Source organism: Fundulus heteroclitus, chromosome 18, assembly GCF_011125445.2.
Source record: "Fundulus heteroclitus isolate FHET01 chromosome 18, MU-UCD_Fhet_4.1, whole genome shotgun sequence".
NCBI classification, from domain to species: Eukaryota; Metazoa; Chordata; class Actinopteri; order Cyprinodontiformes; family Fundulidae; genus Fundulus; species Fundulus heteroclitus.
In genome coordinates, this window is record NC_046378.1 from 13,852,044 (window position 1) to 13,868,141 (window position 16,098).

General features: G+C 40.1%; 2 protein-coding genes across 3 annotated transcripts in view; both read right to left on the bottom strand.

Annotated features, from left to right (window-relative positions):
- The window catches only part of pid1 (phosphotyrosine interaction domain containing 1), a 42,930-nt gene extending 34,242 nt beyond the window's left edge, over positions 1-8,688 (bottom strand). The window contains exon 1 of the mRNA XM_012859417.3: positions 8,504-8,688. Within this exon, the coding sequence (XP_012714871.2) occupies positions 8,504-8,533 (30 nt within the window). The 5' untranslated portion in view covers positions 8,534-8,688. The remainder of the gene's footprint in view (positions 1-8,503) is intronic.
- Positions 8,689-10,642: 1,954 nt separating this feature from the next.
- The window catches only part of dner (delta/notch-like EGF repeat containing), a 72,579-nt gene continuing 67,123 nt past the window's right edge, over positions 10,643-16,098 (bottom strand). For both annotated transcript variants that reach the window (XM_021314777.2, XM_021314776.2), the window contains 3 exons: positions 15,059-15,190; positions 14,726-14,972; positions 10,643-13,516 (listed from right to left, as the gene is read on the bottom strand). In XM_021314777.2, coding sequence (XP_021170452.2) covers positions 13,405-13,516; positions 14,726-14,972; positions 15,059-15,190 — 491 coding nt within the window. In that variant the 3' untranslated portion in view covers positions 10,643-13,404. The remainder of the gene's footprint in view (positions 13,517-14,725; positions 14,973-15,058; positions 15,191-16,098) is intronic.

Below are 16,098 nucleotides of genomic sequence, written 5' to 3' on the forward strand. Positions count from 1 at the left end.
GAACACCATTCTGTTCTCATTTTGCTCTTTACAGACTTGGTAACAATGAGAGCATGAAAAACTTATATTACCAACTTAGTCAGGCTATCTGCTCCGGTAGCCAAGCTTCACTCAGTCGCTTCTCCTTTAGTTTCCACTCTAAGACTGTCTCTTTTTCATAACCAAAATATTTCTAAACAGCTAAATTTGCTCATTTTGGAAGAGAAAGAAACACGTAGAAGCCTTCTTTCAGCCACCTACCAGGCAGTGTGCAGCAACAAGTAGAGGGAAAACTGTGTTAACTTAACAACTAGAGAAAATTCTGGTTGCTCTGGTCATTTCTCTGCCATCTCAACAAGATGACTTCAAACTGTAGGAACGGCACGATGGAAAATGTGAGTAACCGTTCAAAATCTCGGCATACCTTGACACCGTCTGGATCCACTGCTGCCTCTTGAAGTTTCTCAATGTTCGGCTGTTTTGCTGGTGCATTGCAACACGCCTATTTACAAAACCACCAGTTGTTGATCGGGGGGGGAATAACATAAACCCCATGGCAGGAATGTAACCCGTCAGCCATGTTATGCAACGTAGATTAAAACCTTCCCCAAATGTGCCACAAGGAGCCAAACATCCCACACTGTTCGCAAAATCGGTTTAAGGAATGAGGATGAAATATATTTGTGTCACAAAGTGGCTTTGCGAGTTGGGTAAACAGGATGGGAGCTAAAAGTAATACTTGAAATGGGTCATTCATGAAGCTGCTCCTCCACATGGGGTCAACCACCACACCTCGTATTTCTAAACAATGACTTGACTTTACTTTGAGACTTGAACCTTACATTACTGTGGGCCGGTGTTTACAACCTTCCCCTCTGTTCCTCTGACAGTTTATGAGGAGAAATGCAACTGATTAAGCTCAGCTCTGTGTGGTACTGTGTGGGGGGGGTTCTTACGCACAACTACAAAGCAAAGCAGGGAGACGCTCAGTGATTGGACGCTGCGCTCGCTGGGGAAGCTCTGTGAGAAGTAGCAGGTATTAAAGCAGCGCGACCGCAGACCCTGAGGGTGAGCTACAAACTTCAGTAGCTCTTTGACTTAAACAATAAAGCCAAACTGCCTGAATAAATTCAAAGCCTCCTATGGCATAAACCAGGTCCCACAGATAAGCTTAAATGCTCTGCTCAATCATCTACTCCCAGAGAGAAAACTGGTCAGGTCTCTTCAAGTCGGCTCGTCCAGCCGCATCAGATGTCCGAACTTTGTAGACTTGATAAATAAATTTAAACTACACATATTTTAGAGGGAAAAAAATGTATGTACAACATTACCTTTACTGCATTTGTTATATAAAATGAAGACATTTATAATTTTTTTTTGTTTTAATAATAAAAATATATATTTTTAGTTTGGGTAATAATAATTCTGCAGCAAACTATATAAATTGCTTTGGATAAAGACTAACGACAAACATGTTTAAGATACACAATATAAGGTTTTCAAGAAGTTTAAGATTTTTACTAAATCTTTACAGAAACTAAGAATCCGTTAACTTAAAAGAAAAATTAAATGTTTTGCCAATTAAAACTGAGTTTTAAGGAATCGAAAGTCAAGATAGAATAATTCAGGCCACATGTTCTCAAGCATTACGTGTTTTAAGCAGGACCACATATATAAAAGGTATTAACTAATGCCAAAATAGCACTGAAAAGAATGATCCTGGTATTTGTGTATGTGTGTGTATTTATAAATAAGGGTTAAGGTTCACTATTCAGCAGAAATATATAGATAAAGTTTGATCAGTCCAAGTATGTTAAATCTTGGACAAGAGTTGACAAAATGATATTTCATGTTAAATTTTTCCTTTCGTTTTGTTTTGCCAACAAATCTTTCCAATTATTTCAGGAATTCAGCAATTCTTTGGGAGTGTCAAAAAATTAAATGTAACAGTAAACTAAATGAACTCCTCTGGAACGTTATTGTAAAGATATCACAAGACATCAAATACTTTTTAGGTTGATGCACCGTCTATTTACGTGGTTTTAGCAGCAATTTTTTTTTTATTAGAAACTTTATTTGGTTTTCACAAAATGAGTTAGGCTATAAGAAATAACTTTTTTAAAAGAATCAGCCATCAGTGTAGAATAATTTAGAAGTTCTGACTCCAAGTAATGCTGTTTTAAGTAGACCCATACCTAAAGTGGCCCAAAAGTAGCATTACCAACTCCCATTTTTAATTTTCACAGATTGAGTAAAGGTTTCAACATCACAAACTCTGTCTTCTAATGAATCTCTCTCTTATATAGAATCATCCAGTAACAAGTATTTTAGATTGTGAGCATAAGATAATCAAATTACTTACAAATTACCAAAGAGTTAGCCCTTCACTAAAGCCCTGAGTCCCATGCTAACTTGTTTACAGCCCAAGAAAAACTTTACATTTCTATTTTATAGTGGTTTCACAAACACAATGGCTGTTTAGCAAAACGAAAATTATGCTTTAAATTATCTGTCGTAAGTGGAAAAGGAAAAAAGGTTGAGACGTTACCAAATAACGGATCATTTTGAGCTCTTTTAATGTTTCTTATAGGAAGGTTGCATCTGGAGCACAGACCGTTTTGTTTCCCCGACATAGTTTCTAGCCGCTTAAAGCGGAAATACATGACGCTGATGTGGGGCGCACGTGCACACTCATGTCAGCTTTTCACATTCAGAATAACTTGATCCTGACAAGCCTTTACAAGCATGATGATCGGATTGTTAATCGGCATAAACCACCTCTCTCATTGAGCCCACCCCATCATCTGATCACAATATTAAGATTGGCATCTTTACATGACACGTTTTCATTCCGATCGCCCCTTTATTTCGATTACTTAGGTCAGCGTAAATGTAGCTATCGTTTGTTGAGACATACTTCCTTTTGATGAGAAATAGTGTAAGACACTTTAATATCACCGTATATTTTACCATTAGATCTTGTCAAGCCCCTGCTTGGGACTTTTCCAGAGTTTGGGCTCGTGTTTCAACTTATATGAACTACCATTTACAGGGTGACAAATGAAAAGCATCCTTCAGACATCCTTTATCACTTTTAATGGCTCTACTTCTGAGTCCTTGCCTACTGTTGTTGACCTTTGCAATTAGGTAAATCTGTGTAGTCATGTTTGTGTACGATGCGTGCACTTCCAGTAAAACTACCACACCGGCTGTGCTAGCCTGACGGTCTCTCTCTAGCAACATTTGTTGTGTAGCAGCAGAACTGCAAACCCTGAGACTTGAAGCTTGTGTGTATAAATGTAAACTCTGTAACAATTTGATAACAGTTAAACGTTGTGAAAATGTAGATATCCCTGATCCCTCATTTGTCTGAGGCATATTCTGCACCTTTATATGAAAACGATATGCCAAGAATCAACGATAAATGTAGTTTTTAAACTTGCGATACCAGAATATTTTAATGCTGAAAATCAACAATGTTCTGTTAAAATTCAAATCTTCCCTGAAAGCAAATCAGTGAGTTTGTTCAAGGTTTCGTTGTTGCAGTTTTAATACATATATGTCATTCAAAATTAATATGTTATGATAACTAGACATAGCAATGGGTGCACATTTAAAGTAAAAAAAAAATACATAATTAAACAAGGAGCAAGAACAAAAAGAAATGTCATTCTGATTCAGATGCATTTTTAAAATAAGATGAATGACATCCAGAATCAGGAAGTCAAGCTTCCTGATTCTGGATGTCATTGGACAGAAAGAGCCAAAAAGACACCTGGTAAAAATAAATAAAGAAGAAGAGGATGTGTGCTGACTGAAAAGAAAGGAGCTGAGGGAAATGTCCCAGTCTGATTGTGAATTTCTTTTCTCATCAAGACCATCACCAGCATAGCTGTGCCTTCAAAGAAACCTCACACAGACGCGGGAACAAAGGCAAACAAAGATGGCCACTCACAGGAGCCGCTTTTGACCGTGTTTGACCTCAACCGGCCATTTCTGCACCGTCAGGTCAAACCTCTTCCTCTGCCCTGTCCTGTTTGTCACATTTAGGTGTCAAAAGTTCAGGCCGTGGCTGGGGAAGAGTTGCTGAAATCGGAAAAGGAGCACATCTGGCACCCCAATAAGGAAGCGTGCCGGCACGTCTGCATGAACACGTAGCTTCTAACTAAGATACCGGCACACAAGTGCCTCTTTCCCAGACCGCTGATGCTTGTTGAGCAATTTGTTGGTGATCTGGAATGGACTCTGTGTGGGGAGGAAGCATCCCCCCCCCCCCCCCGAAACTGACTGAGGGATGTGGTCAGAAGAGGAAGCGCGCGCAGACAGGCGCAGAGAAAAACTGGGAGGCATGATGCAGCACAAGCACAAAGACACAATAATTCTCTGCACTCCATAACCTGCATCTCCTCACCCCCACATCTCCATCTAGCTCTTTTTACCCTCTTTTTTTTTTTTTTCTTTTCACCCACCAGAGTGTGAGACAAAAATGCAGTGAGACATCAGGTGTTGCTATGGCAACAGAGGACAGCGCGAAAGAGAATAACATGGATTGTGTAATATACACACAAAGACAGATACAGACTGAGCAATTCTGCTGTGATTCAGAGACTACCTTTTGGGAGGGGGGCGGGGGGGGGGGGGGGGGGAATTTATTGACCAAAACTATTCTGTTCTATTCAGTTTTATTTATATAGCGCCAATTCACAACACATGTCCTCTCAAGGCACTTTACAAGCAGAGCTAACCTGGTGGTAACACTTTAATAAATTGTCTTCTTCGTTTAAAACATTCTCCAAAACCTACTGATCGGCTGAAACGCTTCATATTAATGCTTGAGACTAGTGACAGGAAGAAGAGAAATGTAGGCAGCCCTTTGGAGGCTTTCAGCCACAGCTGGCCTTCAGGAAGCAGAGCTGGTGAGAGCCAAAGACCGCTTATCACATTTTTTTAAGACATCGTATCTCTTTTCTTAAGGTTTCCCAGTCACAATTACAGCTCGGATGGTAAACAAGGTGCTACTATCACTCCAGCATGGTGTGGCTTCATGAAGCAGAGGCTCTGCTAGAGACCGTACAGATTCCTCATGGTAGGGCTGTACCAGTTTGCCAAAACTAGAAATTTGCGATATATTTCAACCATAATTGCGATTGCGATTTAATTTTGCATTAACCACAGAGTATTATTATTGAAGAGAACAGCTTGTTGAACATAAAGTGCAACCAACAAACAAGTCTATGTATTAAACGGTTTGACCAGTCCTTAATGCTATGGGGAGATTGCTGAAAGTTTCTGATTAAAAAGGTATGGATTATATAAACTCTAGAATAAAATGACATTATCTCACTGCTGCAATTCTCTTCTTTTCCATGTGGCGGCAAACCCACTTTAAACATTTTGCCGACACCAAAATAACCTGTCTTATCCACTAATTGTTACATAACCAAAAATTATGGACCTCAGCGATTTGGAAGTTGCGATTATGTTGCAAATGCGATGATTTGTTCTGCCCTACCTGATGGCCTCTTCAAGGTTACTTCTCCCCCTTCAAAAGAGCTCTCCGCATCGACTCTTCGGCCTTTCTCACTAGTCAGGGAGCGGGCCTGGAGAACTAGCTCAACTTTACCTTTATAAGTTACTTTTGTTGCCGTTTAGTTATACAGAGCCATTGCAAAATATGTACACAACCTACATATGCTTATCCTTATGAACTTTTGCAGATGCCAGTGTCTCTGGTTTCTCTCTAAAGTTGCAAGCATGCTCCTTTCAAATGATTAAGCAGAGTAACAAAATGCCATGCCTTTCAAAGCTTAATACAATATGCTTTGTGTGGTTTTGCTTTTGTCTATGTTTTGTTTTTGTATCAATAGACATCGTCAAGCATGTTTAGGCTTAAATAATTCCCTGCAATTTCTGTTTAGTGGTTATGGGCGAACTTCCTGAAAATAAACACAAAGTGCTCTAACAATGCAACTTCTGTAATTGGTATAACACAAGTTACCTTAGGTAAAATAATTGTACCACCTAACAATAAACAGGACCACCTACGGGTGGGCAATACGGATATATTGTGGTATTATTGTGATAACGACAAAAGTGATGCTCAAAGACTATTTACAGCTTCTTGCTGTCTTTTTTTTTAAGTCACTGTGACTGCACGGCACATTGATTAAAGCTCCTTATACACAAATACTGTGCTTAAAAACATATTTAATAATATAACATATTGAAACAAAATTCAAAACACGCTTCATCAGAACACCAGCTACATAATGTGATTAGTTTTATCACTAAACCCTACACAATAATAAATTAATTCAATTTTTGAATTTATTGATATTTCTTACTGCTTTCAAGGAACTAAGAGTCCAAAAAAAAAAAATAAAGATTACAATACTGACGATTTTGGGGTTTTCAGACACCACAAATTGGAATTTTATTGTCATAAAAACGCCAATTTCTTATCATGATAAGAAATTATTCAGCAAAAGTAACAATCTAGTCAATACTTCCAGTTTCCAACCACAATACATCAAATTCCTTTCTCAGTCGTTTTCCCCCACAATACCAATAAATGGTACAATTACTGCCAATCCCTCCTGATCAATCGTGAACCAGTTATCAAGAGAAACTAAAGTTTTTAATGTTTTTTAAGCCAACATATGTCATCATACTGTACCTGTGAGTTTAAATATTTTTAATGAGACGCAAAGAAAGTGCTACCCCGTCTTTCTACAGCACTGCAGGACCATTTACAAACAAAGATACAGCAAAGAAATATAATAAAATAAAATAAGCTACAAACAACGCGTCTATTAAAGCATCCACACAGACCTTTCTAGAATAATCTGTCAGGTTTGCCTGGGATCCAGTTGGTCACATTTAGAAGAAACTAGTCAGACACTTTTTTTTTTTCGGGTAAGTGCGCTACCAATAATTTAATCAAGAAAAACAAATCCATCTTCCCAAACAAACGGTTCTGAGTTGTTTTCTGCCGCCTTCCTCTCTCTCTATTGGTCTGCTTTAAATTAAATTGCTCTTATAGGAGTTGACTTGTATTCTGTGCAGCTGCTGTAAGACCCAGATGTGAGGACACCGCATAGATTGCTATTAAAATTAGGCCTTTTTATTGTATTTTATGCCACCTTCCTCTCTATTTTTATAACATTACTCATTCTAACATCTTAAAAATGTACAATAATCCTCAAAAAGCACTTGCTGACAAGTTCAAGGCCACGTCTAAAAAAAAAATTAAAAATTATGGGTCGTTTTCTTTCTACCAACCTGTTTGTCTTGCGATTATGAGTTACTCAATACTCAGATGCTTGAAATAGGTCTGTCGTGTAACACAATGTGGGAAAAAGTGGAAAAAAAAGGGGGGCGAGTTGTTTTTCTGCTGTACCTACTGCGGCCATGTTTTATTGTAATGAAGGCCTGGTTAAATACAGGATGGTTTATTTGCTCTCATAAAGCAACAAGGTGACACGGCTAGAAAACTAATCTGAGAGTGGGGGAGTTAGTTAATTAAACGCCCTCCATAAAAAAAAATAATAATAATAAAAAATAAAAAAATAAAAGCTCCATAACCGTTCTAGATGATGGAGTTCTTTCAGCCACGTTCTGGAACGCGGTTGCTAGGCGACGTGTTAGCCTATCCTAGCAGTTCCAACCGGAACGTTTTTCGGGGTTGTTGTTTTTTTTTTTTTACCGTGAAGGAAGCGCGGATTGCCGTCTAACGGGGACCAGTTTGCCTCTGCTGTTAAACCCGCAGCCGAGGGCAAAAGGGGAAACGAGCAGGAAACCCTTTGGCTGCTGGTCGGTCCATCCTCCTGACGCCTGGGCAAAGGAGGCGGAATTGTGCAAGTTCACTTGGCGAGGAAGGCACTCCGCAGGCCGACATCTGGAGAGCATTACGTCTGCAGCGGAGACGCGAAGCCGAGGGGTCGGTGCACGGATTTTTTTTTTACCCCTGAGTGATAAACTACGTGTCATCGCTGGACCCCTTCTCCCTCTCGCGCTTTCGGCGATTTGACTCTTGAGACAGAAAGGCAAAACTCGAGTTTTAAGCATCCTGGCGCGGGCAAACGCGAAGAGAAGGCCTTAAGTTCCAGCTACAAAAAAAAAAAAAAAAAAAAACAGCCAAGGAGAACAAAGAAAGGCGGCTGAAAGATAACTTTAGAATGCAAGCGTTTGCCTTTATGAGCTTAAATAGCCTCCAGCTGTGGATTAGCAGAGGAATGCAGCGCAGGAGGCAAGATAGTTTGATGCACTCCTGCTTACGTAACGTGGACGGGTCCGTTCAGACGCGCAGATGTGGAGATATTCAGAGGTTTGGTTTAAACGCGGACTTTAGGACAAGAATCTAAATAGGAAACTTGCGCTCTCCCGACCATCTGTAGCTGCGGGGGAAAAATGCAGCTCCACGCTGGAGCCTCGCGGCGCGGCGCTGAGTAGCTGTTACCGCGGCTCTATTTACTCCTGCCCCGCCGATGAGAGCCAGGCGGCCCCCGAAAATGCCCGCTCCTACCTGCAGCCGCTCCGACGCAGGTTGCCACATATTAGCAGGGTCGCTGGTTCTCCGTCTTTACTCTGTGGGTGTTCTCCTTCTGCAGTCCAGTTCACATCAGTCGGCTTTGGCAGCTCCCCTCTCTGTCCCCCCTCGCTGTGGTCTGCTCGGTAATGAAGGATGTCTTGCTCCGCCTGGATGCAGTTGACACACTCGCCAGCAGGTGGCGGTGCCCGCTGGTCCTTGTCGGTTTGGTGCTGCCTTCAGGTACCGTGGAAAATCGAGCTCCCGACAGCGTGTTTCTTACGATGATTTTACATAGTTTATACAGATATGGCTGATTCACAATAAAGTCTTTCTAAACAAAAACAAAAAAAAAAAAACAGCATTCACGTCCAGTTAGATGGAATCCAGTTGAGTCTAAAGTCAGTCTAGCTCAGTTTAGTTTATTTCAGCGCAGTCAAATTCAGATTTTCTCAGGTTCAAGTTAAATCCACTTTAAAGTCAGACAAACTTTTGAGTGAAGCTTAAAACTAAACTGTGGTGCTTGCATGTCCTTATCCTTCCACTGCCCAATTACACACTATTTGTAAATCAAATGACACAATGTGAGTCAACTTGCAAATGCAAGGGACTGAATTCTCAAGTGCAAGGATATAGCAGAAAGAACGCCAAACTAAAAACCAAAAGTAATTTAGAAAGCTCCAAGAACTATTGATAAACACCGCTGTGGTGGAAAAAAAATAATAATAATTCACTCAGAATTAGTACATGGACATAGAAGATGGACATTATGCACATCCTTTCATGTGTTAAGTTTAAACAGGTGAACAAGAACTGTCTCTGTTTCAGGGAAATTTCCACCGCACACGTGTCACACAATTTTGTGTGAAGGTGCCTGTAGGATTATCACATTTATTAAACAAGCCTGCAGATAAGCCAGAGTCATATTCTCACAAAAACTGATTTAAAAATAGTGATAGAGGGGACAAAAAATGTTTTTATTGGTTCTCTGTGTGCTTAAGCTTGTTTTATTATATTTTCTGGACATCTGTTCATTTATTCTTCATTTGATTCAACTACCAGACCCTCAAGGAACTTCTGTGGCTATATTTCCATAAAATTTTTACTTTTGAGATTTTTTTCCCAATCCATGATTAAAATCCAGTGGAGGAATTCTGAAAATTCAGTGCAATAAAAAAAAAAGTATTTGATGACATTAATTCAAATTGAAAAACGAAGGTTATGTTCATAGATTCTGATCTATGATCTTAAAAATCATGTTTATCTGAGTGTGGATACTGTCATTCTAAAGCCATTGTATGAAATAATATTTCTATAAAAGGCAATTCTGTCACTGAAAAGACTTTCAAGCCAAATATGATTTGGGAGCGACGCCGCATGTTGTTTCTGATGAAGAATGTGCTGTAAAGAAACATCTACAGCCGACCGCGCTTGAAGCCAAACGGCCTAACGCTCCGTAGCATTCAGAGGGCAAAGGTCAAGCGCATTTCTCTGAAACCAGACCAAAAGCAAAAGGTGAGAGCGAGGAACATCTGTTCCTCCTGGAATGTGTGTGTGTACATGTTTCCATACAAAATATACCAAGGTGTGCTCAGAGACGCGACAGTCACAGTCTGTATTTAGCAGTGTTTACATGTGGGAACATCTGGACAAGGCCTGAGGTCAGCCGGGGTGTTTGCATCACTAGCACCCCGTAAAAGGCCTTTCCCACGGCTCACGCTCCAGTTTGGCGACTACAGCTCTGGATTAGGAAAATAAATGTTAGGAGAGTAGGATTTATGTTCGCAAAAAACAGAGATCAATGCGGGCTGTGGCATGCTACTCTTCAAGGTACAGCTAAACATATACAGTGTTGTTTATTATGAATTAAAGCTTCCCTCCCAAAATATGCTGACTCAATATCAAGTGTTGCATTTATTTTTACTTTGCGGTTGTTATTGAGCTGCCTCACATTGTTTATTCTTTTCTCCAAAAAAAATCTATTAAAAACCCTTTTAAATGCTGATTTACACAAACATTAAAACCAAGTATGGTTAAAAAGAATTAAAAATTAATTAAAAAATAGAATAAAAAAAAAGTCCCATTGGCAGGTTCCAGTTCTACAATGACAATAAATTCACACAGGACACAATGACATAAGATTATGAGCACTTTATTGTATACATAATTCAACATAGATAATTGGTAATCAGGTCAAAACTGTGTTTGAAGTGAGAAAAATAAATAGTAGGATTCGCGGCACTCATTGGTACACTGTCCGACCTTGAGGGGAACGACATAGCTGCACAGACAGAAAGCTTTCCACCGGCAGAAACACACAAGCACAAAAAGTATGTTCTGGAATAGATACCATCGTTGTCAGTCTCCTCCTCCTCCTCCTCCTCCTCCTCCTCGCTCTCCTCCACAGTGGTGTCAGAGAGCCCAATCTCACAAAGAAACGTGCATCAAGAAGCTTTTCAGCGCTGTCGGTACCAGAGGTGAGTTTGTTAGCAGGTACATTTAGTGAAACCAGCTATCTTTTTTGTGCAGTGAGAAATATATCCACCTATTATCCTATACATCACTGAAATACACAGAGTAGGTTTGTAGGGTAGTTCTAGTAGACCCATTTACTTTACTATTCATACACCACTGAGAAACTTGTATTGAACAGGACGAATAGAAAAAGAAAAAACTTGTGACTAGTATTTTATACATGATCGGATTTCGTCTACTAACCACAGCATACCTAAAGAAAACATTTGGCACAGTCTCGACAGAGAATAATACGTCTGCCTCTACAGAGCCGTCCACAGCTATTGCCACTCCTCTCGAAGACATTGACAAGGCCTTGACACATATTCACCTTTTCTTTTAGTAGCATAATCTCACGCTGATGATTTTTTGAAAAATCCAACCTTTAATTATAGTACATCTATTCAATGGGGTTTGGTGGGATCCAAGTCTTAGCCGATTTTGAAAATGGGAACGACGGGAAAACATACCATTCAGGATAAGCAGTTATGAGCTGATCTCTAAAGGTAGGAAATGGCTAACATATTTGGTACCTGGCACTCTAAGCAGCAGGATAAGGGAGGTGAAAAACTCTTCAAAGCTCACAGATAGAGAACTGTAGGAAAGAGTTGCATCTTGTGATCCCCGGATTTCCATTCGGCATTATCCAAATACTAATTGGTTGTTTCAGAGGAATTACAGGGTAAAAAAAGAACTTTTCCGTGTTACGTACACAGACAGAAATGTGGGAAATGAGATGAACACCACTAAGACTTGAAGTAGAATAGATTGATCAGATGAGACTAAGGTTGAGCTTTAACACAACAAATACTCTAGCTGGCTCTAGCGTAAAAAAATATATAAATGTGTGGGAAAAGTCTCCCATCCTCACTGTTTAGTATGGGGGAGGTTCTCTTCCAATGGCCTCCTTAAGGTACATGGCATTTGTCAAATATGAGGAGACGTAGATAAAAAAAATAAAATAAAACTTCTACAAAAATGAAACCAGATCATTGGGTCTTTTAACAGCATAATGATCCAAAACACAAGGTCAGATCGACCTAGAAATGGTTCGGCAGACACAATAACAACCTTCTTCCACAGTTCCCAGGCATAAAACCCAAAGTCCAGGGTGATGGGAAGAAAAGAGCGCATAAAAGAAGACCCAGGACTCTAGTCTACACAATCATGGAGAGATTTCGCAGCGATTAGTGTACAAGGTTCTCTCTCTCTCTCTCTCTCTCTCTCTCTCTCTGTGCCTCAACCCTGTGAAATGTTTAAGGAGAAGATTTGGTGCTGTTCTCTCTGCAAACGGGTGATTTGCAAAGTTTCGACACCACAACGGATTTTGCTGTAACAATTATCTAATTAAAGTACTGAAATTGAAGGTTGGACTTTTCAAAGCTTGTCAGTGTTATTTGGTCATATTCAATAAATTAAAACACATGTCATGAAGAGGCTGGTTTGTCAGATTAAAAGTACCTTCTGAAGATAAAACGCTTAAAGCAAGTCTTAAGCATACTTTTCAAGTGCACATTTCTGTCTCTTATTGGTCTGACGTACTATTCTAATTTTAAAAGTCACGTTTTCATTAACTACAAGTGGAAACTCATCCTAGTAAACAGAATTAAAGGCTTTTAAACATCCATCTGTGTGTAATTTAATAAATGAATTAATTTAATGTCATTCACTTTTAGTGATTTGAGTTACTCAAATAAATACATTTTTTAAAAACATTCTAATTTATTGAATAGAGCTGTGTTATGGTACTGCAAAATGCATTCATTCAAAACAAAAACAAAAAAAAAATAATTCATTTAAAAGGTGCTAAATCAATCTTTCACGCTGGTGCCAATAACTGTGGGAGGCAGCGTAGAGATCAGAGCAACAACCAGTTACAAAGGGTTTAAAAATGTTGCAAGGAGAACATCAAATTTTATCATGCACAAAGTAAGGCAACCTACTGCAAGTGTTTTCAATTTTTTAACTGAAAGAAAACATGAAGTGTGGCTAATTCTAAAACACTTTGAAGAACTGCGGTCGATGCCGTCTACTGCATTTATGAGTTGGGCCTCGCCTACAGATTGATCGAACGTCTGGTTCAGACTACGTAAAACCAACTATTTATTGTGCAGCAGAGGTTACTGCAAATGCTGCGTATTGTCTGCAACTTAAAAGTATTGCAAAGTATGCTACTACAAAGCCTTATCCTCAGGAAAATAGATATGGTATCAAACTCCAGATTTGTTACTTTTTAGCTACACCATGTTTCTTTTACTTCTTTACATTCAAATATGAGTTGCTGTTACATTTGTATTAAGAAACGTTTTCATTCTAATGGACGTGTAACGTTTTGTAATCTGTGTATGCAAATTAGCGTGTGATGGTTTTGACATGGCAGAGTTTTACAAATCCTTTGTCTTAATGAGGGTAACCAAAGGTTTGTCGTCTGGGCTGTAGTCCTCGTAGGCGATGGGGGTGGCGTCGTACATGGCAGGCCGAGACTTCTTCCCAAATCTAACAAGAAAGCATACAATGGTTAATGTTTAGAGGATGAAAAAAAAAAAGGTTTACCTGGAAAAGAAAAAAAAATCCTTCTGTGATTCCCTGATTAAGGTTTGGAGAGTAAAACAAGTGATGAAAAAAGAGAGAATGTAGCATATTTAGAATAGTTGAAAGAGTTGTAATATAAAACTGCATGGCTTTCCAATTAAAACCTAACTACCGTTTTTCATTATGCATGCACACACACAAACACGTATCGACACATGGACTGTAATGGCACCCAATTAAAGATTTAATGTGAAATTGGCCCATTCTTAGCCGCTAAAGCAGCTTGGCAGGGCTGTCCACAAGCTGTTTAGGGGAATACTTGACCAATCTTCATGACTATTTATGAGGTCAGACACTGATGTTGGACCAGAGGGCAAGGCCTGCAGTCACCGAAATAAATCTTCCCAAAGGAGATCTGTCAGTTTGAGGTCAGAGTTCTGCGCAGACAGTCAAGTTTCTCAACACAGAACCCACTCATCCACGTCCCAACAGACTGTGCTTTGTGCACTAGTGTCCAGTCGCGTTGGAGCAGGAAGGGAACGCTCCCCAAACTGTTCCAACAGAGTCAGGAGCATGAAACTGTCCTAAATGTATTTAAATCCTGCAGCATCAAGAGTCCCGTTCACTGTTCTGACTTTGCTTTGACCACAAACAAATGTATAATGTTCCGGTCATATAGCTAAGCAACCCTTCCTGAAGAGATGTTTACATTCCCACTATCATTTGCACAGCTATTCCATACTCTTGGTAATAGTATTTTGCTGTTTTTATGCACAAACTGTTATTTAATATAAATTCAACAAAAAAGTGGGACAAACTGTGTCTTTGAAGCAGAATGCTAGTAATAAACATTTAATTTGAAGCTGATAGCAGTTTACTGTTAGGTGCAGACACAACACTATTTTAGTATATGAGGAGTCTTTTCTTACCGAAATGATTCACAGGTTAGAGGTGAGAGGATTAGTGCAAAAAACTTTCTTCTAAAAATTAATCAGGTGCTGAAATTAATTTACCAAAAGCAGAAAACTAAAATTATCAAAAAAAAATATTTGTCAAAACCACCTAGATAGATTGCAAAAACAAAAAAAAAACAACATGAAACCTGAAAGGGGATGTGATTTATCACTTCTAAGTGTTCGTTCAGAGTCATTATATACGGCAGCTTCCTCGTACCTGGCGTGGCGGATGGAGGCGATGGCGTTGCTGAACTCGCTGTCGATGCTACGGCAGTTGTAGAACTCCTGGTAGGCGTGGCGCGACGATCCCTGGTACTCGATGCGGCTGATGCGGCAGATGCCCACGATGAGGATGATGAGCATGAGGACAAACGCCACGCACAGAGCCCCGATGATGATGTAGAGCGAGTGGCGGGGCATGTTGGTCAGGGTCTCCTCGGTGTGTGCTGGTTTCCACTGCAGGTCTGAAACGCACAGAGGAAGGTATGGGAGTCTCCGCGTGGCGCTTTGATTGATAGCCTAAAAGACTCCTTCTGACAGGCCGACTTACGGATCTCACAGCTGGGGCCGACCCACCCAAGCGGGCAGTGGCAGGTGTATCCGTTTGATTGGTCGATGCAGGTGCCGCCGTGGTGACAAGGGTTGCTCTCGCACTCATTGATGTCGACCTCGCACTCTTCCCCTGAGCAGACAGGTAAGGTTACAGTCACTAGTGAGTAAAACAGCAAAGCCAAGGAGGGTGCAGGGAAGTCTGCTGCCCTGCCTACCAATACTGTGGCTGTCAGACATCTTGTCCGTTCCAAGTTTTGAAAGGATTCATTGTTATATTCAGACTCGCAGTTAAAGATTTAATGCGATCTGGGATTCTTCTACTGAGTGTTGTGAGCAGCTAGTCTGGTGATTTACAGGATGATCATTCTTGGAGAGAAAAAAAAAAAGCCTCTCCCCTGATGCTCTAGATGCCCACAACAAAAGTGTGTGCCCTGTCATTTTAAATATCAGTTTCATGATCACCGTTATTCATTATTATTATTATAACGAGGAGATTACGTCGTTCAGAGTTCAGATTTCTTATATTTTGACCCGGTAGAAAAACGTGAAACCGGCCCGGTAGAAAACTAAAACAACTACGTCTCCCTACCAGACCAGGTTTAGTGTGGGGGAAGAACTGCGTCTCCCTGCAGTACTCCAGCACATTTAAGAGGGCCCTGCAGAGGACAGCAAGAGGAGCCAAAAAGATCAATGGGGATCCCTACCGTCTGTCTAGGAGCAGCTTCAGAGCTGTATAAAAAACATTGCTGTAAATATTGCTAGGGATTTCTCCCACTCTTCATGTGCACGGTCTGAGTTGCTGTAATCAGGCAAACTGGGCCACACCATCAAAGCAGAACTAACAGGCTGCTACACAGCTTTGGAAAATCCTGAACCGCTCTAAGGACTGTGCCCTTTACATTATTATCGCAGTTTTATCTGTTTTTTTTTTTTTTTTGTTTGTTTGTTTGATTATGTTTCACAATGATATAAATCCTAGAGAAATGTAAACAAGAAAGAAGCAGTGAAAAGTTTTTCTATTTTTGTCAACTATCCACC